The 23,408-nt window shown below is 40.6% G+C and overlaps 2 protein-coding genes and 1 long non-coding RNA gene across 5 annotated transcripts; 1 reads left to right on the forward strand and 2 right to left on the reverse strand.

Moving 5' to 3' along the window:
- Positions 1–1,652: 1,652 nt before the first annotated feature.
- mtpap (mitochondrial poly(A) polymerase) lies at positions 1,653–14,394 on the reverse strand. 3 transcript variants are annotated; one of them, XM_079661170.1, is made up of 9 exons: positions 14,268–14,394; positions 12,353–12,516; positions 12,002–12,235; positions 11,621–11,845; positions 8,926–9,137; positions 7,500–7,726; positions 5,960–6,052; positions 5,779–5,852; positions 1,653–3,445 (listed from the first exon to the last, which is right to left on the reverse strand). In XM_079661170.1, exons 3-9 carry the CDS (start codon positions 12,230–12,232, stop codon positions 3,107–3,109), a joined length of 1,401 nt encoding a protein of 466 aa, XP_079517296.1. In that variant the 5' UTR covers positions 12,233–12,235; positions 12,353–12,516; positions 14,268–14,394; the 3' UTR covers positions 1,653–3,106. The 3 variants fall into 3 exon arrangements, with proteins under 3 accessions (XP_079517296.1, XP_079517294.1, XP_079517295.1); XM_079661168.1 differs by lacking the exon at positions 14,268–14,394 and adding an exon at positions 13,014–13,181; XM_079661169.1 differs by lacking the exon at positions 14,268–14,394 and adding an exon at positions 13,014–13,139 and having other exon boundaries at positions 12,353–12,519.
- On the forward strand, positions 13,573–19,956 carry map3k8 (mitogen-activated protein kinase kinase kinase 8). Its single transcript, XM_079661171.1, has 8 exons — positions 13,573–13,716; positions 14,196–14,555; positions 14,658–14,828; positions 15,492–15,753; positions 16,576–16,682; positions 17,644–17,796; positions 18,844–19,090; positions 19,178–19,956. Exons 1-8 carry the CDS (start codon positions 13,669–13,671, stop codon positions 19,300–19,302), a joined length of 1,473 nt encoding a protein of 490 aa, XP_079517297.1. The 5' UTR covers positions 13,573–13,668; the 3' UTR covers positions 19,303–19,956.
- LOC307026071 lies at positions 14,413–22,394 on the reverse strand. Its single transcript, XR_013804328.1, has 4 exons — positions 22,248–22,394; positions 20,994–21,026; positions 15,476–15,716; positions 14,413–14,546 (listed from the first exon to the last, which is right to left on the reverse strand). It is a non-coding gene; the product is annotated as an uncharacterized lncRNA (long non-coding RNA).
- Between the last annotated feature and the right edge of the window lie 1,014 nt (positions 22,395–23,408).

A 23,408-nucleotide genomic window follows, 5' to 3' on the forward strand; every position in this document is an offset into this window, starting at 1 on the left:
TTCTCCAGAGGCTTTTGCTTGAATGCTCACAGCACTCTGTGAAAGAAGCTGCTCAGGACTTGAACATGTTAGGGGGCATTTCATCTCAAATGCGTGCCAAGATCTTTTTCATTTCTTGGTGTTTTTCCCTTTCTTTTCCTCCCTCAACGAGTTTCCTCAAATCCCTCCCATGTTTTTCAAACCCTCAGGCCACCTTTTTACATTCTTTCAGGCTCTGAAGGCGCATTAGGAGCCAAGAAAAAAGGCAGCAACATAAACTCCGGTCATCGCACCGCTGAACCTCTGGACTTCCTGAGAGAGGGCCAATCCATCTTAAACTTTTCACCAGTTTTACTAATAAATCAGATCCCACAGTGTGCCGCCTGCAAACACCTCTAAGAAAGGTCACTGCTGGCAGGTTAGCTAAACACAACCTTGGTCCCTTTGCTGTCTTAAGAGCTCTATCGCCGGGAGTTGGTCACATAAAACCTTGCCACTGCAATGGTTAAGACAAGCTAGAAAGAAATATCATTAACCCTGTGGCAACCTTGAATGCGGCAAGTGGCCAAAGTTTCTATCTATCCTCGTAATTACCCCATAAACTGTTCAATAAATGGAGGGAGTGCCCCCAAAGGAGTCTATAAATACAAATCAAACAGTAGCATACAGCACATTTTAAACCACCACATACAAATAAAAAGATCCACAATCTGAACTCTAGCTCCTTTGAAAAATCCAACAGCACCCAGCAGTCCAATTTTATCGAATACTAATTACCAGATTTCTCAACCCAAAGGATCTCTAAACACCACGTTTCATATCCACTCTGCTCGACCACAACAAACCCATCAGTCAGAAACTCACTGACGGAAATAAACAATCTCAGCAAACCTCAAAAAATGCTGCCACTCTGGGAGAAAAGAGATGATCATGATAGAAAGACAGGAGGCCCACAGAATTTAAAATAAAAATGTAGGCTAGAACAAAGGAGGCAGGGACAGTGAGTGAAGTTCAAAACCAGGGGGGTGCGAGGTGAGGGGGTGATGGGCCCTCTTCTGCCTCAGTCCTTTTCTCCCATCTGTGTCAAAGGAAGGACGGGTGGTAGGAGGGTAGGTAGTTAAAAGTCTGTCCTCTCACCCCCCTGACCTCCCAAAGCAATGAGCGGAAAACCAGCTGTGGGCTGCACACTCCCTGCTCCTCAAACACTGTCCCATGGGCCCTAAACACTCATACAAACACACTCAGGCACACTCATAGGACGTGAACCTGCAGATGCACTTTTAACACATGCACCCTAAGGTCTTTTCTCTTTCCTATAACTCACAGACACATACATCCATTCAGCTTATGTAACTTTGGAAAAAAGAATGACCCCTTTGGTCTTCTAACCACATTTAGGGCATTGTGATTAGCGGCTAGGTTGGAAACTGAATTAAGAGTTAAAGTGGTATGTCTTATTTCACATATTTTATACGACATGTCAATCAGAGGGTTTTCAGAGAGGTCAATCGATTTAACAGACTTTGCCACAAAGTTGGCTGACTTTGGTTCCAATGAACTGGATGGCCAAGTTGATGAGCTGTCTACTTCTGTATATATATTTAACACAAGCTAGCACCATTATGTCACTGTTTTAGATCTTCTGCTCATAAAATTAAAATCCAGATGAGACGTTAAAAGAAAAAAAAAAGAAGCCCTTTAGTGTTTTTTTATACTGTACAAAAGGCAGTAAAAATGTAGACTGTTCAGTCTACGGTGAATACATTAACTACATTAAAATGCAGTGTGAAAACAGATTTACATACTTTTATTTCAATCTCTAATTAGAACAATTAGTTTTCTTTACCACTTATAAATATAGATAACATAAAACGTAAAAGTATTTCCCCAAGAATAATTCCAGATGTTCCTTCTGATCAGCGATGCTTAAGAGTAGAGCATCAGACTTCATGACTAGCTAGCTTACATGGAAACAAAGCTGAGCTAATTAAGGACAACCAGCCTCTTCAACTAGTAACTCTACTTAACTAGCTGAAGCTAACATAATTATTAATAGCATTAGTGGACTGCATTACTTCAATCTTATTTGGTTAAATTAAGAATTCAATCAACTGGCAATTAATGGAAACAAAGAGATAGAATATCTATTACCAGCTAGTTAGCATAGAGGCTTGTTTCCAGTAGCTCGCCAATTAAAACGATTTAGCTATTCACACAAGTTTATAATACTGTTGTATGGATTATTAACTTCATTTTGTATAGCATTGATTTATGAGGACTGTTAGTTTTAGCTAAGTAGCTATAGGTGAAAAGCATGCCAAGTGTGCTTAGCCAGCAGTGTTTTGTAAGCTACTGTAACTTGCCACAAAGCCCTCTTCATGCTCTAGTACGTTACACATCAGGGGTTCAAATTCAATATGAGCATGTCAGAGAAATACACAGGTGTGACATAAATAGTGGTTTCATTTATTCTATCAAGTTACTGGAAGACTTGGAAACATAAAAAAATGGAAAAAATATCCATATATCCATCTTTCAGACATTTTGAATAATAAAGAAAGGCATTACGTTTCATATTTTCAATAAACTCTTTAATTAATAGAACTTGTGTATTCTGGTTTATTTCTGATGCATGCCATACTCTTTTAACTGCCTTCTGTCAGATTTTGAGTGCCATATTAAACAAACCCATTAACTTGCAACAGAATCTTGATCATTCTGTCCGTATTGTAATATTCATTAAAAAATATATATCCATAATGATTTTTATTTTGTTTGACATATTCAAATGTTAGGGTATTTTTTGTTCCAAAGAACGTCTGGCAGGATTTGCATCACTTCACACATAAATTGCTTTAATTACAACAGAGTAGGGAAGTCCACAGTATAGTACATAGTAATAACTCCCTTTTTGCAGGCCCAAATATATGCACATACAAGCCTCAGTGACACCCTCCAGTGTCAATGTTTGGAACATTTGTCCAGCACAGTCCAGCAGATGAAATCGACTGCTAAAGCTGCTCCTCTCCTTCTCAGTGAGGCACCAGAAAAGTACACCAGACGGTGGAGTTGACCAAAGCATTAGCTAAAGTGATAGTAAAACGATGGAGCTGCGACCTCAAAGAGTTTAATTTGGTTGATTGTTGATATTCTTTAAGGATTCCAGCAAGCTCTTGATCCTCTCGCTCGCCGGCTCGAATTTCCGTCTCTTGCGACTTTTGATCCCTGCAACCTGGGAGGGCAGAAGGAGGGTAGATACTCCCCAAGGTGTGATAGCACCCTTTCCTTTAGTACCACCTCTGGACGGGGCAGTGTTATTCTGCTGGATCAGCCATGAGCTCTCCTGACACAAAGCCACAAAGCGGTCTAGCTGTGAGGCGTTGACGTTTTTGCTGACGTTCAGAGTGGTTTCGAACGGGTTCTGGATGTGCAGCGGGGCTACCTCAGGCTTGTTCTGCTCTTTGCCCTGGAGAGGAGGAATGGGACAAGGCCGGCAGATGAATACACACTCTTGAGCAGTAGCATCAGTCCTGTATTTTATGGTCCATATATTGGTTCATGCTTATAGGTCTTTGCTGCTTTATCTGTGGAACATATAGCTGACTGGAACGCCTCTCAGCAGGTTACCACATGGGATAGGCATGGACCTGGCTCTGGAAAACATTTCGACTTGAGTTGTGAAGAATGGGAATGAGCTAACTGCTTTGGAAACCTGCTAGACACATCAAATGTGTTAGCAACGGAAACATGTATGATCTGATCCCCTATCTAGTAGTCATGGCCATCAAATGAACCCTCAATATGTGGGTCAGAGAAAAGTCAAGACCCTCCCACTTTGCATGCCATACCCAGCTTAAAGTGTGACAGTAAAGGGGCTGGAAGGATAAAGTGATGGAGCTGTGGAGGGGGGGGGGGGGGGGGGTTGACGATGGCGACATAAAGCTATCAGTCAGAGAATGGGAGCGAATTGGAGCACAGTAAAGGAGATTTATGGCTGTTGCTCCACTGGTGAAAGCCTATAGGTACGGGTCACGGCTGCAGTGTACCTGCAGGTTTCTTATGCCGTGTCAAACTTGATATTAGTCTCATATATTAAGCTCCAGGGTCTCTTTTCCAGAGGCACCCATTCAATTCTCAGCCGAAGCGTAGCCCTGCATCTTATATAATGTGCCACCCAAGCATTAACACCTACTTTATCAAATACAATTCTAGGGGTAAAAGTAATAGATGATACATAGGATATTAGTAAATGTTCTCGGAGGTAGGTTTTAAAGTTGGCAAAATAGTACCTTTCATGTTAATCATTCCTACGCATTTTATTTATAAAAAGTTCCATTGTGGATGCTCTTTCAGTGCCTGTAAAAAGTATTACACAGTCAACAACAGACTGAAATGTGGTTCTAAATATATTGAATATGCGTTTGTTTACACTCAGCCTGATGGAGCTCCTAATTGGGATCGCAGCTCAAGGGCGCCGGGCCCTGTGGGGCTGGCATCAATCATTTTTGACAAGGACAGCTGTCATCTGTGTGTGTGGGAAGATGCCATGCACCAAACACTGACTTTATTACCAACAGATTTCTCTGCTGGAGTTCAGCTCTGTGGCTGTGAGCTCATGTGGAAAGGAGGCTGAGCAGGGTGTGTTATTTTTGAAAAGATTTTTATTTATGTTCTGGTTTTTCAGTGATGCAACATTGGATTTTGAAGTTAAATTATAAGTCATCCAAGTTGCAAGATGGACTTAGGGTTGGCGGGAACTTATAGTAAGTAGAGCTTTACTGGTACTGGATTTTCAAGGCAGTTAAACTTAAAACTATTAAAACAACATATAGTTATTATGCCCTTTTTCTTGGTTACACACTAAAACCACTTTGATCGCAATCCCTCTAATGTGGTATTTTAAAGAATACTCTGCTCTCTGGTGGACAAACTTAATAACTTTGACAGTATTTGAAGTAAATCAAACAAATCTTTGATATGTGGTATGAAATCACAGCTTGGGGGACAATAACAGCAGCTCCTGCCTAGTTACTAAGTCCACAAGAGAGAGACTAGAGCCATTATCAGACAACACACTGTTTTTGTAGTTGTTTGTAAGTGACCGCTTCTTGTCATTCAGACAAGACCTGTGCATGATGGAAGGAAATGAATACAACATTACATTTGGTGAAGGAACACCAGTCTGATTATTATTGCTGCTGTATGATGTTTTTTTAACATGTATTCTTCCTACACTGTGAGGGAATCTCCTCAACAACATAAATGAGCTCAATCACAGCTGGTTGTTTCCTGGTTTATTTAATATTTGTGTGTGAAAAGAGATTATGCTCGAGTGATACGTTTAAAACCGTATTCATATTAAGGCAAAAATATGTTTTGTTTCTCTTTGAACATATTTATCTATCCATTTATGTGCTGATGCTGACTTTATTTGAAGCCGACAGCATTCAAATCAGACATGTTCTCAGTTGAAAGTATGACAAAATTGTTACTAGTTCTGAACTAGCAGGGTTACCTTTGTAACTGTTGTGTATGGCCAACACTACATGTCTGAATAGTGGTTAAAATGTGGGCATAAACCTTAAATAGCTGAACCGTAACAAGGATATATTTGATCACCTTTAATTTGATTTGCTGGAGCAACATTATCCTTCATTTGAAGTCATGTTTGTGTCCGCCTGATCAATCCAAGTGCTTAACAATGCACATCAACTTAATATAGAGCCCTGTAAAGCTGATTATCATAATTGGGCCACGTTTGTTACATCGGACTTAATGAATGTGAATAATCAAACATACCTTTCTGATATTGATTGACAGCGTTCTGAAGGAAAAGGAGGCGTAGAACTCAAAGAACTCACACAGCAGTTGCTCTAAGAAAAAAGAGAGAAAAAAGTCAAGTAAGCAGCAAACCGAAACAAGGGTATAAATCAAACTGAGCTGTAGCCATACAGCCTGGTTTCTACGCTCTCCTGCTCACCCAGTGTTTCTGTGTTGCTCTCGAGCTGGATCTTGCTGAAGTCGCTGACAAACGTGCAGTCGTTGTCCTCAATCACGCTCTTGTCCTCGGGACCTTGTGGGACGAGATCAGGGACACAAGTTAAATGACTGCCTTTACACGCATATGATGGCCATAAACAAGACATAGACAGATGGTGGAAGTGTGTTCGTGGAGAGGTAACAGTAAGACACAGTAGGGGGAGCAGGTGTGTGTACATGCGTGTCAAAGATGGTCAAAGAAGAGGAAAAAAAAGGGGGCCTAGATCGTGTCCTTGCTTGGCTCCACCACTGCCCTTGTTAACAGTATTCTTCCCTACAGTAAGACTGCAGGTGGTGCTGTATAGTCTGTGTTACACCACTGTTTAAATAGCTGCCTGTATGCTCGTGCGTGTGTGTCCGGCGGGGTCATCGACCTTCACAGAGAGATGGGCTTTTTATTGTACTGTAAGCACTCTGTGTGATAGAGTCTGCGCTAAACGGGGCAGACGAGGAGGGGGTGGAGGAGAGGGATGGGGGGTAGATTGCTTTTGGAAGGCAATTATCAAGGCAGCCAAGGTGACAGAGGGAGGGGGGGGATGGAGGAACTGCAGTCGACTGGTGGTTAAATGATCATAGGAGACATTTATTACAGTTGTATGCATGGTGATTTGAAATATGACATTAAGTCACCTACAGAGGCAAAAGGAATTAGATTGTAGGAATAAATAAAACGGCAGACACTTATTTAAAAACAAATTGCATTGTATGAACATATGATATTTCACTGATATCAGTATATATAATTAAGTTCGGCAATTCAATGTTTTACCCTATATTATTCTTATTGATACTGTAACATACTGTACATGTTTACCATTATTTTGTATTCTCCTAATTCTTGTTTGAACTCTTATCTCCTGTTTTTCTCTCTTATTCTGTTGCTGCTATAACACCTGAATTTCACTACGGGGGTCAATTAAGGTCTATATCTTATCTTGTCTAATCTTACGTCAGAGCTAAGATACTCTACAGATCAGTGGGGTTACTGACCTGTTCACAGGATAGGAAAGAATCATTTATGCTACATCATCTTATACCTTTATAATTTCCTTAATGTTTTGTTTTCTTTGAATTATTAGATTACTTTATCTTGAAAAAGAGGGAAGAACGTCACTGGTAAACACAAATGTGAGAAAGTCCTAAGTGGCTTCATTTTTAGGGCTCGCAAGTCAAAATACCTTTAGACCGCAGCTGCACTGTCTGATGAAAGCTCACCTTACTTGAGTATACTTAGTGGTTGAGTTATCCTTCGAAGAAAAAAATAAAATAAGTTAAATGTATGAAAAAAAAAAAACACAACATTAAGTTGTGGACTTAGTTGAGAAGAAGAGATTTCACTTAAGTTTCTTTGTCAGGTTTTCAGGTAATTTTTTCATAAATTGTGGATAGAATGGGCACCAAAACATTGATAACAAACAAAGGAACCCTCTGCTTTAAACTGACATGATGTTTACTAAGTGAGAAGAAGTGCTTGGTGGTACCTGCAAGGTCCCTGAGGTGGTCCAGGGTTGGGATGATAGGGGGGCTCCTCCTCTGCAGGAAGAACAGCACCATGACGGTGAGGGAGAAGTTGGAGATCCAGGCCCCGGGGATGCTGCTGGTGATTCTGTGAGCTCGAGCCCAACATCGCACGGTGAACACCAGGTGACGCACCCGTGGGTCCAGCTCTCCGTACAGATATAGCAGCTCTGTGCTCTTCATCGCCACCCTGTGGAGAACACACAAAGTTACTACTACTGCATGTTTTGATGGGGCTCTTTTGATATCAGTGTTGAGATTTCCAATACAAGTGCACTTCATACATTGTATTTTTGCATTGTTGTATTTGGATTGAAGTTCAGCGTCTTGCTGATCAAAATAGGACATGCTGCCATCAATAACCAACAAATTAAGTATATTAAACAGGAAATAAATTGCAGAAATAAACAATATTGTGCAGAATTTTGTAATATACTGTATATATGACTGACCTTTTGGCTGATTGTATTGCTATTAAACCAGTGGATTTGTCAATGGGTTATTACAGATAATTATGTCTTTCAGGATGTCAATCCTTATGATGATAATTGTAATGCTCTTAACCAATATTTTTACATAGCACCATTTTTTTTCCAGTCGTTTTCTAGGAAAGCATCAGTATGAACCTCTTAATGCCAGTAAAATCCTTATCTTCATGACATTAGGTCCCAGTATTTGTCCACATATTTAGCATATATTTGTATTCCATTTCTACCTCCCAAGTTCATGAGATAAAATACTGTTATATGTCAAGGGTCAGTGAAAATGAAATCATATGAAAAGCACCACTAGGGAGCAGCCTTCAGATTGTCATAGTGGCTGCGTCAGTCACACTGCTGTTGGTTTCCCTTCACACGCGCACACAGAAACCTCAGGCAGGAAAGAGCTGCGCTTGACAGATCTACCAGCACAATATAAGAAAAGTCCCCCTCACATCCACCCACCACCTCTGATGGTTCCCCTCCATTTCCTTAGAAAGTGCAGAGCGGTTTTTCTGTATGTTAGCAGGTGTGTAGGTGTTTGTGTTATCATTGGTAGGAAGGGAGGAAGTGAAACACAAACAAGCCCCCCTTTTAAGCTTCATGTTCAGTTTCACTCCGGTAGGGGTGCAACTGTACCCCAACAGCACTTCCTGCCACACAGGTTTCTGTTTGGTCAGTATTGCCAAATCAATATCAGGACGAGAACGAAATAGCAGTTTCTGTGAAGCAAGAGGCCTATGACTATGAGCAAGTATAATTGACCTTTCAAGATATGACCAATAGTAGTGTGAAACCGAATCATTTTAAATGAACCACTGCAACCCCAGAGCCATGACGAACAATTGTTTCATAGTGTTTATGTATGGAAAACAGGTTATCTCCTAGTAAAGGTGCACAGGGTGAGTACCTGTTGTTGGCTGTGAGGTCACACTGAAAGCCAGAGGGCTGGTGGACGAAACGGACCAGGGGACAGCGTGCATTTAGTATCTTCAGCACCCCCACACACCCGGGTCCAAACTGGTCCACACACTCCCCGATGACTGACAGGATGTTCTGGGTGACGATCCGCTCCAAGTTGGCCCTCTTCATCTGGTACTCCAGGAACAGACCGGATTTTGGCTGCAAACAGACAGTTTAAATATGTTTAATGATCTTAAATCACCATCAATTTCTTAGACAGGTCACTATTATTACTTTGTAGCATCTTATTTGTTTCAAAATGTCTTTAAATGATTGTAGTACACATAGCAAGCACAAACACAACAACGTGCTTTTAAAACCTTATTTAGACTGTGGCATATAAAAATGTATTAAATTATTTTTAACATACTTTGATGTAGTTATATGCTGATACATCGACATCTCTAAGTGAGCAATAACCTACAAGAAGTCAACAATAATAATGATATTATTTCCTTTTAATACACCAGCCTACAGTTATGAGTGTAGATGGACACATTTGTTTTAGTCTTTACATACTGGTTACAAATGCATAACGCAGGTGTTTAACCATTGTTGCATCTATTCTTTCTTTAATGCTCCTTTTTAATGTAATTCAACCTAATAACAAGGTGTCCGGCAGTGGCTCAGTCAGCAGGGGCTTGCCTTGGACTGGGAGCTATAGGGTCGCCGGTTCAAGTCCCCGACCAGACCTAAAATATGGAGTGTGGACTGCTACTTGGAGAGGTCCCAGTTCACCTCCTGCCCTGCTGTGGTTCCCTTGAGCAAGGCACCAGACAACCCCCTTCCCCCCCACTCCCATTGCTCCCCGGGTGCTGTACAATAGCTGCCCACTGCTCCTAGTGCTAGGTTGCGTTCCGATAATCCAAAAATCAGCTCCTAAGTTCTAACCTTATCTCCTATTCCTTGACCTCTGAGTGAAACGTCACGGGGTTAAGGGATAGCGGATAGGAGAATTCAAAAGCATTTAGGAGAAAAGACTGCGGTACTTTAGAGAATCCGAATGCACTTTCACTATCTGACGTGTTTATGATGCGCCAGCGGACGTCATTGTGTGCGTCTGCTGCTGTGGTGAAACTATGGAAACGACAGTGTTCTATATACAACGGACTACAACATGGATGTACAATAAGAACGAGGGACTCATCTAGAGACTCTGCACCGTGCTCTGATGCTGTTGTTTTATGCTTTATGAACGTGGACAACAGAGAAAAATATTCTTCATGACCAAAGTTGTAATTGAAATAAAAAAGGAAAGTGAAACTTATGCTCGTCACCCTCTCCCTCCGATCCACATTAATACAAATGATCCCAATACGGATGATTGTATGAAAATATCTTAAAATCAATACAAATGTATTTATTATAAACGTTAGTCCTTAACATCTATCATTGTGTATATCTCCATTCAAACATCTTTTAAAAGTTGAACAAACCCCACACAGCTCAGTCAAATGTTCACTTTATTTGATAATTTCAGTAAAAACTAACGTTCATATGTCTCTTTTTGATTATAATACTGATGAAAGTTCAAAACAAAGCACTTTGGCAACTTACCACATACGTTTTAAAATGCTTAATAAGCACCGTAACTTTCATGATATAAGTTCTCCGTCATAATCGTTTGTTTCCGTGAACGGCCGACTGTTGTGTGACGCAAATGCTGCGGCTGCAAGGCATTGTGGGGCAGCATTTTCTCCTCTCCTTTCGGTAAGGGAGGTCCAGTGGTTCCTAAGCTAAAGGAGGTTATAAAGGAAGTTTGAAACCTCCTTTCCTTTCATTTGGAGAATTGGAACGGCACTTAACATGGCTGCCACTGACGTACTTCCGGGTCATTTCACTTGGTTAGGAAGGTTCCTAAGCTAAATGGACTATTGGAACGCAACCCTAGACTCCTGGTACTAGGATGGGTTAAAAGCAGAGAACAAATTTCACTGTGTGTGTGCTCTGCATGTGTGACCATTAAAAGAGGGTTTCATCACTCCCATTCTATTATTAAAATAATCAATGACCTAAAAGTTAAACAACTCAGATTTTTTCAAGCAAGTTCCTCATAAAATACCATATAATTCCAAATGATGATACTTTTCATACATATAGTTCTACTAATGTAATATAATTTAGGAATTCCAAGCATCATTAACTGAACTTTTGTATATCCTTTACTAGGAACACATTCATTTAGCATCATAGTTTAATTTTCCAAGGAAAGATTTATGCAGACATGCTGAGTTTGCTGGTTGGTTTCCTTTTTGGTCTTTGCCATTCACAACTGTCTTCAGTTTCACTCCGCAGAACTCAGCTCTCTCAAAACTGGCAAATGATTGTGGTAGCAGTTTCACTTTTTTTATAAAGGCCTATCTGTTTGAAGTAGAAAGAGGTGCTTTGACTTCTCTGGCTCAATATGCACTATATCAGTATTAGTAGGTACTAAAATACTTACATGTGTTGTCAGCTTACATATGTCTTTGTCGTTATTCAAGATTGTATAACCAGGTTTTAACAAGTTAAAAATGTTGTAAACTAAAATGTGTATGTCGGGCAAAATAAATGTAATATTGTAATATACAGCTGGTGGCTTTGGACTTCATGCACTCTATAGGCGTCTTTCTAAAGGCCGACACCCAAACTCCCATTATTACCATTGTTGCATTTTTCCCACTGATGCCATCCAGGTCCAGAAACATGTCCAGGTCACAGCCCAGCTTTCCAAAGCCATTCACTGACGAACCAAATGGCATGATGGTGCATTCTGGGAAAAAAGCAGCTGCAATGTCCTTGAGAAGAGAGCAGACGAGGAAGCGCAGTCGGCAGTTCTCCTCTGTTAGCTGATAAGCTTCTGTCAGGGAGGTTATCTGTTGGTCTATCTGAGAGGAAATAAAATCACAGGCTATGGTTAGAATAATCCTTAATGCATATACATGACTTCCATTAAAATTGATTCACAAATGTATATGTCTTTAAAGTTGAATCACTGGATTATTCCAAACTGTAAATCTGGGAGTGATAACCGAACCACTTACACTTTCTTCTTTGGACAGTCTCTGTATGAGCTCGTTGATGGGAATGCTTGTTTGTGCTTGGCGCTTTTTTCCGGATGGCTGGTTCGGTAAATCCACTGAGTCGAGGTTCCTCATTGACAGCAGTCTTGATTTAAAAGGCACCAGGGATTCATGGCTGATGCTAGGGATGGCCGTCCCTTCTAGCAATGAGGCAACACTTTCCTGGTTGGCAAATTCTACCACGGCATACATTCCCTATAGAAGAACACCAATACAAACAATGTCATGTTTCAAATGAAAAATAACAGTAAATTGGTCATGTATGCTGGAAAACAATGTTAATTTATAAGAGGGGATTAGTGATTCACTTACATAGCTTTCATAAAAGAAGTATTTCTGGATATCTCCGTAATTTGCTATATACTTGAGGAACTGTTTCTCATTGGTTCTTGAGTGGCAGCTGATGAGGACAGATTTCTCTGCCTGTTCTTGTCTCTCTGCCTGGACAGCATACAAAGATTTGAATCCATTCTTTTCTTCTTAAAAATAGAGAAAAAGAATATTCAACAATGAAGCCACAACAATCATTTTCAGTTGTCTTAATTATTGTCATTGTGGTCAGAAGGACAGTATGTGGTATTTGAATATTTAAGGAAGCCACAAATCACACATCAGGTCTTGTTACATATTGAAAAAAACTCTTCAATTCGGCATATAAATCATCCACAAAGCAGCATCTATAATATGGTCGTATATGAAATGAAAGCTAGAATCACCTGACAGAGAGGTGACTTTACTTCACTAAGACACTTTGGTGGACAAACGACATCCCGAATTCAGCCGAAACCCTAATGATTCCATCAGTTGTTCATCTCAATTAAAACAATTACGAGTTTGAGACCATAGCAAAGACAACTTACAAAATACAAATTTCTAAATGAAGTTTGAATAGGAGTCACTACACGGGAGACAGGGCTTTCACGTAGGCTAACTTGGTTTGTTTGACAGCCTGTGTTAAAAATTCGTGTTTCACCTTGCACAGCAACAACGTTTGTTCCAATATTCCTGTGAAGAAATGTATCGACCTTCTGTAGGCACTTCGCCAGGCTGCCTCTTCCTATCGTATGTAACCTGCACACCGTGAAGGAGGACGCCATTGCTGATCCAAAAGAAGGGGAAATGCGCATGCGTATGGTTTTGTCTACGGCAACAAAGAGGTACCAAAATCGCACACATTGTGACGTTTAAAATATGTCTGAGTAATACATGTATTTTTGATTTGTCATAATTACACTGTAGTAAGCTATATCATTTTTATATTAATACATTTAATTTATTCTAATGAAGTTATGACAAATGCATTTAATCGTTTGAGTGTTATATTGCTGTTAGGATGTATTCAAAGTTTTACATAAAGCAACAAAAGATTTTTTCCCACAGGAAAACACCCAACATTTCTGTAGAAGGTGATGCCCTGTTTCAGCATTCAAGCCACATGAAATTTGTTTTTCGTATGAGAAAACAAAAGAAAGGGAAAACGAAACCTACAGAGAGTAATGCTCTGGCAAATGACATTCAGCGAATACCTCCTCCCAGCGCCCTCCTACGCAACGGGCGACTGCGGTTCCTCTGTTTACTTCCTTCTTAACACCGTCCGTCCCCTTCCAGTCAGTCAGACGCTCGAGACGATGAAGAGAGGAGCGGCACTTAAAGCTTCCGTTTCAAAGATTATTACGGTAAGTTTTCCATATCTCTGGCGTTATCAATAACAAGTGGTTTGGTTACCAAATAGCAGCTAACTTTACAGATTGGCTGTAATATACAACATAAATACGATACTTTTCTTTAGGCAGGTATCCTGACTACATTTTTACATTACGTCACATAAGTAACTTCGTCGCTTGGGCTATTTCTTTAAATGTGAGCTTTTATAGAAATGGAATGACTCTCAACAAATATTTTGCAGATAAAATGTGTGTGATTTGCATGTAGAATGAGTTGGGTTCTTATTCACAGCTTAACAATTATTCATGTTTTTCTGTTAGACACAACATTTTCTTAGCAGCCTGTGTTATATAGATATAAAATAAGTTGCCAGTTTGGCTGGGGGGGGGCTTCCCATCTGTGGCCTACTGTGAAACTCCCTTCACAGCCTGGTTAGCCCCTCCCCACTGTGATCCTCCTGCCAGCTGACCTCCTGATGTTTCATTTTTAGGGTGAGCAGCACAAGTCAAGCATCAAGATGGATTATAAATATGACAATGGATTAGAATTGTTGTTGGCTCACATGAATTTAGAAGACATCATCAACGCTGCAGAGACTCTTTATCAGCTTGAAGAAGACGGGGAGGAAGGAGGCTTGTCGTTGGAAGAGGAAAGTCTCTCCCAGGAGGAGATGGACGAAAATGAGGAGACGGGGGTCTCGGGGAGTCAGCAGAAGGACTATGATGATGGGGTTGGTGGTGTTCGGTACGGGACAGTGACAGACCTCTTGTCTTTTGTCAACCTGCTATCCAACATGCAGACAGCAGCCATGCAGCATCTACCTGCGGAGATTGGAGTCCTACTGAACAAGGTAAGAAGACTTATTTTGTCTTTTGACTGTGCTTATTTGATAACAACAATGAGCATTTGTGTGCATGGACATTCTATAACTGTTCCTTAATTGACCTTGCAGAAGGATATGGCTGTTAAAAAAGGCCGCTACCAGATCAACATAGACGTGCTCCTCTTTCCATGGAAGCTGACCTACAAGAATCATGGCACTAGCCTTGTGCCTAAGGGATCATTTGGGAAAGTCCACTTGGCTCAGGACACCAACACCAGGAAGAGAATGGCTTGCAAACTGGTGAGGCCTGCTGCGCAACAGCTGGAATTCAGCCTGCCCTGACTTCTCGAAAGTCTTACAATAGTTGCCAAATATTTCTTTTGCCAAGTCATCTCTGCTTACCAAGCATCTACCCCTGTGTTTGTACAAATAATGTTAATGTCAGTATGACATCTGCTTGTTTTCCCTTGAAGTAAAAGAGGAACACAGCTAGTAAAAGAAGAACCATGTTTTTTGTAACAAACTAAACTTACAAAATGGACCAAGATTAATGCAAGAATGGAAATTGAACAGATTCCACTGCTTCTCAGGATGTTTTTGTCATATTCATAATGAAAGAGATAAATCAGCATGCTGTGATGTAACTCCTAATTTCCCAGCAGAGCTTTCAAAACACATTCCACTCTTTTATAATCTTTCTGACCCTGCATTATTAACCTGAGGGGGTGAACAGCGTGTTTACATGGAAAATATTGACATATAAGAAAGGAGTTGTGTCATACAGTCTGGGGTTATCATGAGGATGCTATGTGGACACAGTGTGTTGTACACCTTGTTAAACACACAGTGACAGCTTACTGGCAGCAGTTATTATGTTTGGTGTCTGAGTTACAATAGATTTCCTGCATGTTAGAAGACAGACCTGTTATGATGCATTACATATTTACATTATTATCTTCACAGATCCCTATGGAGCACTTCAAAGCAGCCGATGTGGAGTTCCAGGCCAGGTTTCGCCACGAGAACATTGCTGAGCTCTACGGCGCTGTGCTCTGGGACCAAAGTGTCCACCTGTTCATGGAGGCCGGAGAGGGGGGCTCGGTCCTGGAAAAACTTGACAGCTGTGGGCCCATGAGGGAGTTTGAGATCATCTGGGTGACCAAGCAAGTCCTGCGGGGCCTGGAGTACCTGCACTCAAACAACGTCATCCACCACGACATCAAACGTAATAGCAAAAAACGTGTTTTTCACTTATCGGGTGTTATTGAGTTGCAGTAAGCTTGTGCACATCATTCTGGAAATAATGTAATGTCAGTTGTTACGCACCCTACGTCAAAGTCAAGCCACAGACGGATACATTTCCTGTGAATAATACTAGAGGAACAGAAGTGCAAAACCACACATATCCGACACAGACATTCTTCCACACTATAATAGACATAGTATTTAGTATATTTATATATATTTATATTTAGTATATTTTAGTATAGAGTTTCCTCCTCATAGAATTTGACTGACACATTTTGAGGAAGTGTAGCCATGTCACACTGTCTGGTAGCTAATGATCTAGATTACAAAAAACATTCTAATATCAATGGGTGGGGCTCAGCAGAGGTAGGATGTGAGGTAGTTTCACGTTAGTTGAATTACATGGCGCTGCAGGGATCAAAGCATTCTCCAGAGCTGGCTGTCAACCTCATAGTTGGGAAATTCCAGCCTGCTTCTCATGCTTGCTCAGTGTTAAATGTAGGGTCCAGAGAGGCAAGTGACTCATAACAACGACCAGACTGGCCCTCTGCCTAGCTGCGGTTTTTAGTGCTTCCTGCCTGAGATTAAAATATGTAATTATACCTTAGAGATGTCTAATGATGATACTTTTCATCAAAGACTTTGCTAAGTGCACGTTCCATGCTTGACTTTACTGGTCTTTTCCCAGTTAAATTCCCTGTAAGTGCCTAATTATTATCTCATATGCAAACCTGCACAGCAAAGCATAAACAATGAAAATGCTGTGTCTCATTTCTATTATTTTGTCTATTTTATTCAGCCAGTAACATTGTCCTGATGTCAGACAAGGCAGTGTTGGTGGACTTTGGCTTGACGGTGCAAATGACAGAGGATATATACATTCCCAGAGACCTGAGAGGAACTGAGGTAAGAACTTAAGTCCTAAAGGCTGCAACTGTAAGCCCATACTAATTACTTCAAGCCATAATGTATTTTGCTCTTTGTAAATGCTTGGTCCAATCATTACTTGTATTTCTATCTAACCCTTAGTGTGGGTTTTTACTGGAAAAGGCAGCGCTCTTTTTGATTCTCAGTCTTCATACTTGTGTCTGTCTTTTTCAAAATGATTGAAAGCAAATGATAGGCAAGTTGTTGCAGAGCAGTCAGCGCACTCATCGACCTCACTGATGTTAATAATAGTCTGCTCATGCCGAGGGTTCTCATTACAGATGTAATCAGCACTTTGGACATTTTAAGATTAATCCAAGAGATTGCTCACATGCTTTTTCTCCCGTCATGTATTTTCCTGGCTTTCCCATGTTTTGACCTGTGTGTGTGTTTGTCTATATGGGTGTTTGCACATGCACCCTAGGCCTCTCAAGGCTTGGTTTGTGGAAAGTCTCAGGGCAGACACCCAGCAGTAATAATAAGAGACAGAGCTACCAAACAACACTGGGCTGCTCAGGCTTACTTTAACATGGGAAAGCAGGCTGGAATTTCCAGAGATGAACTGTGATAGTGTGTTTACTTTTCACTCTCCAAAGGCCAACACGCTTCTGCACTGCCATTAGCTGGTCACACACAGCGTGGGTCTAAAGGTTATCTTGTTTGTTTTTTGAAAGAAAAAAACATTTGACTGCAATAGGTAGTTTCCTGTTTTGTTTAGCACTGATACATAGTCCCTACAGAGGGTTCCCTATGCTGTACATATTGTAAAGCCCCCTTAAGCCTATGTGTCATTTGTGGTGTTAGGCCATAAATAAAACGTGATTGATTTTTTAAAATTTGAATTGGAAACCAATAAAAGAGAAAATAACGTCATACCTTTTCTCACTGTTATCCTCTGCAGTGGTATTAAATCTAATAAATGTTATGTCAATTTTTTTAGATGTATATGAGTCCAGAAGTGGTTCTATGTCGAGGACATAACACCAAGACAGACATCTACAGCTTGGGCACCACCATCATTCACATGCAGACTGGCAGCCCTCCATGGGTCTTGAGATACCCTCGCACCGCCTACCCATCCTACCTCTACATTGTAAGTACTGCACATTTTCTAAAAGCCACACTTGGATCAGGGTGTTGCTATTGGATGATGGCCAAAACATCACAAACATTTATTGTTTTCAGAGGTTAAAGCTATTTGACTTAAGTGATCTCTAGCGCCACCAATTTGGATGGTTGATCTTTTTGTTTAATAGTAAACAACAGCTAGATTTTTAGAAAGCTTGGTAAAGCCTATGCCTGTGTGATAAAACAATAGTTAAATGTATTATGATATACACGTCGTTTGCAAAAACGTTCAGTAGTTTAGACTGATTGAACTAGCTGGTTAGCATGCTAATTTCAGTTCATATGCTACTATTGCCCAGCCCTAGTGCAGCCAATTATAGTGCCTGAACTATTACAACTATGACAGTAATTTGAGGTAAAAGTTTATATCTTTCGAAGATTCAACCGTATAATCACAGAACTACAAAGTTTTTTATGACAACAAATCAAGTTGTGGAGCTCAGCTTGGATCCGTCAGAGAGTTTGGGTTTTAGCAATAAGCCTGACACCTACTCAAAGCCAGTAAAATAGCTATCAAACCGCATCACACTTACATGCTTTACTGTCTATCTTGAATCTTGCAGCATTTGAAAAAGTGACGCTCTTTTCCGTGACCTTGTTCAGACCTTCCACAGCCTAGATTTTAACAAGATAAGAAAGGCTTAATGTGACTAGTTGCAGTGTGTGACTTTTCGCCCATTTAGTTAGTCACTACTTCTGTTTCTTTTAAAGGTTTTCCATTACATGGGTTCTTTGCTTTAAAGAAGTCCCGTTTCTGTTTTTGAAATGATTATCAGCTCTTTTGATTTTCTCACTTCCCTTATGAAACAACTGTCATGGAGAAGTAATGTTACGTGGTACAGTTGCTGCTACAGTCTGAGATGTCCTTCTTATCGTTGTTCCTTTTTACTACAACTAAATGTGTTTTACAAGTTGCTACTCACAATGTCAAGAAAATGGGTGGCAGCTGCTGGAGGAATTATGTGGCCCTTGGCAGTGTTCTAATGCCGTTTTTGCATATCTCTTTGAACAGATCCACAAGCAAGCCCCGCCTATGGAGGACATAGCGGAGGACTGCAGCCTGGCCATGCGATCCTTTCTTGAGCGAGCTCTGGAAAGGAACCCTGCTCTGCGCAGCTCTGCGTCAGAGCTTCTGAAAGACGAGGCCATCAACCCCCCCAGAGAGGATCAGCCTCGCTGCTGGAGCCTTGACTCAGCCATGGAGGAGGCCAACCACACCATGCTACGCCAGCAGTGCCAGCACCATGACACCACACAGGGTAAGCACCTACATGTTGAGGTTAATTTGGTCCCAGTACTAAGATACTTGCCATATTGAAACATGGACTCTTTTCATTTTTCTGCAGATTCTTCTCTTTACTCCGAGGACTCTGGCCACACGAGGAGGAAGGGCTCCTTGTACATTGACCTAGGGGCCTTGTCGGGTTACAGTAAACTGGTGACCGGGCCCCCTACTGCGGAATATGGCTAGCCCCGGACCACAGCCTGCCAATTATGTGGCTGAACTTTAGTCAAAGGCAATTGATGATTTAACCTTTTTATACATATTGCTCTGCTGTTTTATATATCCGAGAGCTCAAGGCGACATAGGTCAGGGATGAACTGCACTTATTTAGAAGTCTGAGGATTAATGGAATGAGCTCAACCTTGATGCTGAAATGGGCTGATGTGAGTCAACTGCACTGCAGGACAGTGGTTGGAAGAGATGTACTGTGTATCATTGAGCATTAACTGTCAGCTATTGGTATAATTCCCAGAGCTCACTGCTTCTTTCTGGTGGATGCTATGTTCTTTTCTTGTGAAAATATGAGTTATAGTCTTTAAAAAAAGATGAATCACTAAACATATGTAAGGTATTTCGTTAAAGTATGTGTGCACTATGCAAACATGTCTATGTAGTTCTTTATGAACTCCCTCTTGTTAATTCCTGTGGAATATTAATAGCATCGTAAGTGAAACTTCTGTGGAATGCATGTGATTTCCTATTTGTGTTTTGTACATCCTTTGAGATGAGGTCTGATGTTCTTCTCACCAAAAAATGTGTTACTTTTAGTTTTTAGTATTAAGAATATAAAGTTTGAACTTGTTTCATGATGCAATACGTTAAATAAAATTGAAAATCCAATTGTGTCTGTGATATCTCAGTTATATCTTGAGTATAACATATTACAATCTTTTGTTTTGAATCTAATTTACTGTTTAGTGTTTTGTGTTAGTTCAGCTGTTGTTTGTAACACAGTAGACAGTCAACAGATGGCCCTGAGGCTCCAAAAGTGGCAGACTTGCTGTTAATTACGACATGTTCCCATTCTCTTAGGTTGGGCTTTTCTATTGTTTGGTTGCTACAGGACAGTTGAAGTCCAAGAAGGTGATAAAGTAGTTAATACTACACTGCCATCCAAAATAAAAGTTGCACACTAATATTTATTTGGACCGCCTTTAGCTTTGAGGAAGGCACGCAGTTGCTGTGGCATTGTTTCGATAAGCTGCTGCAATGTCACAACATGAATTTCTATGCAAAGTTGCATTCATTTTACGCCAAGATCTTGTATTGATTATGGGAGAGTCGCACTGCTGCGCAAAGTCTTCTCCAGCACATTCCAAAGATTCTCAATGGGGCTGAGGTCTGGACTCTGTGGTGGCCAATCCATGTGTGAAAAAGATGTCTCCCTAAACCAGTCATTCACAATGTGAGCCAAATTAATCCTGGCATTGTCATCTTGGAATATGTCCGTGCCATCAGGGAAGAACAACTCCATTGATGGAAAGACCTGGTCATTCAGTATATTCAGGTAGTCAGCTGACCTCATTCTTTGGGAACATAACCTGACCAACTGCAGAAACCCCAGATCATACCACTGCCCCCACAGGCTTGCACGGTAGGCACTAGGCATGTTGGGTGCATCACTTCCTCCGCCTCTATTCTTACCCTGATGCGCCCATCACTCTGGAACAGGGTAAATCAAGATTCATTGATTTGGTTTTAATAATGCGTTGGACGGTTCTTAAACTTTTAATAGTTTCAGTAATCTCCTTGTTTTCTTTGCTTGATGCAGGCCTATCATTTGAACCTTCTGAAACTGATTAACATCCTTTCCACGACCAAAGGATATGTCTTCCGAGTTCCGACATGATTGTTTAAAGAAATTAGAAGCTACTCACCGCATCAGCTAGGGTAAAATAACTTCTTGCCAGCTGAAACATATTAAACATTGCAGTAATTATCCAATGGAAGCCTCTTACAGATTTGCTTTTCCTTTTTTTTGGACGGGCATTGCATTATCCAATATAATACAAAAAGTGGACAACTGCTAATGTTCCATCTACTTGTTTATAGTATGTTATCAAAAGAGCATTTAAATGGTAAAGAAATCACACATTTCTCAAAAACATTACTTTTTTATTGTTGTCAGTTAGTGTATGGGCAGTATCTACTACTGATATGCATCAGAGGAACCCAAGTTCCTACATCAGGCCTGCTCTTTCTCTTTTAAATGTCACATGTGAGTGAGCATCAATCTCTCATGTGGAGTTGCCTGCTTCAAAGCCTGATCTGAAAGTGGCAGTATAGGATATGTACTGGTTCCCCAATTAATGGGAAAGACAAATACCACCATCTGCTGGTAACATTGGATATAACTTACTGAGTGAACCCACCTTTAATCCATTATGTTGCTGCTGAGTGGATACATTTTTGTACATTTTGTATAAATTGATAGCTTTTAACGAGTCTCCAATATCAGCTGTAGAGGTTACTGTTTTTCAAATCTTAATTGAAAAGAAACTGTCAACATGTAATGGACAATGTCATGCTGCCGTAAATCTGTAGGTAAGCACAGCCTAATGACTTCATAAAAGTGTTTGAGACACATTTTAAGTTAAAGATGTTACACAAATTATAGTAGGCCTATACATAAATACAAATGTTACTGAACAGTCTACACAAGCCAAGTGCCTTGAAAAAATATTGTAAACTGTGTAAAAATGTGTGACAAAGTCAATATTATTACATTCGTAAAAAAAAAAAATTATTAACTGTTTTTAAATAATTGCAAGACAAATCCACTTGATGACCATGATGATGCACTTCAAAAGCACAACAAACCCAGTGGTTTGCAGATACAACAACACACCATTAAAACATAATGCAAAAGGCTAGCAGGCTAGGCGTACATGCTCAGCAGCAGTGACGTGCGGTGAGGTTCATGGCTGGTGAGGCACTGACTCTTTCAGAGTCAGATTTACAAATATTATATTTTGACCTTAATCAAAATATTCAGTTATTTTCAAAAGCTTTTTTAGTCTGATGCTTCAATTCATTTTAAACCGACCGTTCAACAAAAGGATACCCAAAATCTAAATATTGGATTGTTCTTTCTTTGTAAGATCCCATTTTCATTCAAATTGTGGTCTTACCTTGACTTGAAGATTAAGTCCATGCTCTCCTGCTGGACAACAATCTCTATTAGTTTTTTGTAAAAGTCCTCCTTATCTTCCTGTAGTTTCAAAAGTCTAGTTTGTTGTTTGTGTCTACCGTCTCTGCGTAGAATAACAGTAGCAACAAGAACCTGTAGGCTCACGTGCGCCCCCTTCAGTGCGGCAGAGGTTATGGCTGCCTCTCCTGCTGCTTTTTTCATTGCCGTTATATGATGAGACCAGCGAGCCTAAATATCATATACGTTAAATAAGTTATTTAGAGACAATGGATGGCGAGGATACATTTAATAAAGGGATCTACAAACATTACATTGGTGACCTACAGTGAGAAGGTAACAGGCATGCACTTAGGGCCCGCTTTCCAGCCAGTTTCTGTGGGTTGACACATTCTGAGTTGAGGCAGAGCTCATCTGTGCCTCACCTCACCCCACAGTAACTGGCTTGAGCGCGCTCAAAAATAAGTGCCCGCGCTAAATTAGTGCCCGTGGTCCAGCAAGTTACTGTGGGCTTACGAGAGGCAGAGCTCGTCCCTGCCTCACTTCTCATCGCTACCCGTAGTTGTAGCGGAGGTCGGCAAATTAGTTGATTCTGACTTTAAAAAGCGATTGGAATCATACTAGTGATGGCAAAATGAAGCTTTGAATGAAGCGTCGAACCACTTGGACAATTGTGTCGGAAATAGGTTCATTTCTCGAAGCTTCAGTTACAGCGACCTCTCCTGGCGAAGTGCAAGGCTGCAGTGGGTTTAACGTATCTTTGCCTTGAAAAATATTCGAGACACACACACACACACACACACACACACACACACACACACACACACACTCACACTAAGACTGAATATCATGTTCTATTTGCAATTAAAGATTGATAATAGTGTGTATTGGGTTATTGAGAAGAGACTAGAGAGTGCTTAAAACATTTTTGGGAGGAGAGGGCCTTTTATCAGTTATTAAAGTATTAAAGTTGAAAAGCAATGATTAAAAGTTTAACTATTCCGTGCTTTGAACCAGCTGCGCGGAGGATATCGCCGCATCTTGACCGCCGGCTCTATCCAATGGGCTATCAATTCCTTAGACCACCGAAGTGTTTTTATATTACTCATTGTCTTTTTGTTCACAACTTCTCCACATTTCGAAG

Source organism: Notothenia rossii, assembly GCF_949606895.1.
Source record: "Notothenia rossii genome assembly, chromosome: 12".
In the NCBI taxonomy this organism is placed as follows: domain Eukaryota; kingdom Metazoa; phylum Chordata; class Actinopteri; order Perciformes; family Nototheniidae; genus Notothenia; species Notothenia rossii.

What these genes read in the sequence shown, in the direction of transcription:
- mtpap (XM_079661168.1), bottom strand. Translation starts at nt 13,167, where the DNA reads ATGCGCATTTCCCCTTCTTTTGGATCAGCAATGGCGTCCTCCTTCACG. An exon ending in ACTTCTTTTATGAAAGCTAT is followed by an intron (nt 12,236 to 12,352) that starts GTAAGTGAATCA and finishes GTTCTTCTATAG; the next exon opens with GGAATGTATGCCGTGGTAGA. An exon ending in GTGGGAAAAATGCAACAATG is followed by an intron (nt 9,138 to 11,620) that starts GTAATAATGGGA and finishes GTCTGTTTGCAG; the next exon opens with CCAAAATCCGGTCTGTTCCT.
- map3k8 (XM_079661171.1), top strand. Translation starts at nt 13,669, where the DNA reads ATGAAGAGAGGAGCGGCACTTAAAGCTTCCGTTTCAAAGATTATTACG. An exon ending in CATCCACCACGACATCAAAC is followed by an intron (nt 15,754 to 16,575) that starts GTAATAGCAAAA and finishes TATTTTATTCAG; the next exon opens with CCAGTAACATTGTCCTGATG. An exon ending in GCACCATGACACCACACAGG is followed by an intron (nt 19,091 to 19,177) that starts GTAAGCACCTAC and finishes ATTTTTCTGCAG; the next exon opens with ATTCTTCTCTTTACTCCGAG.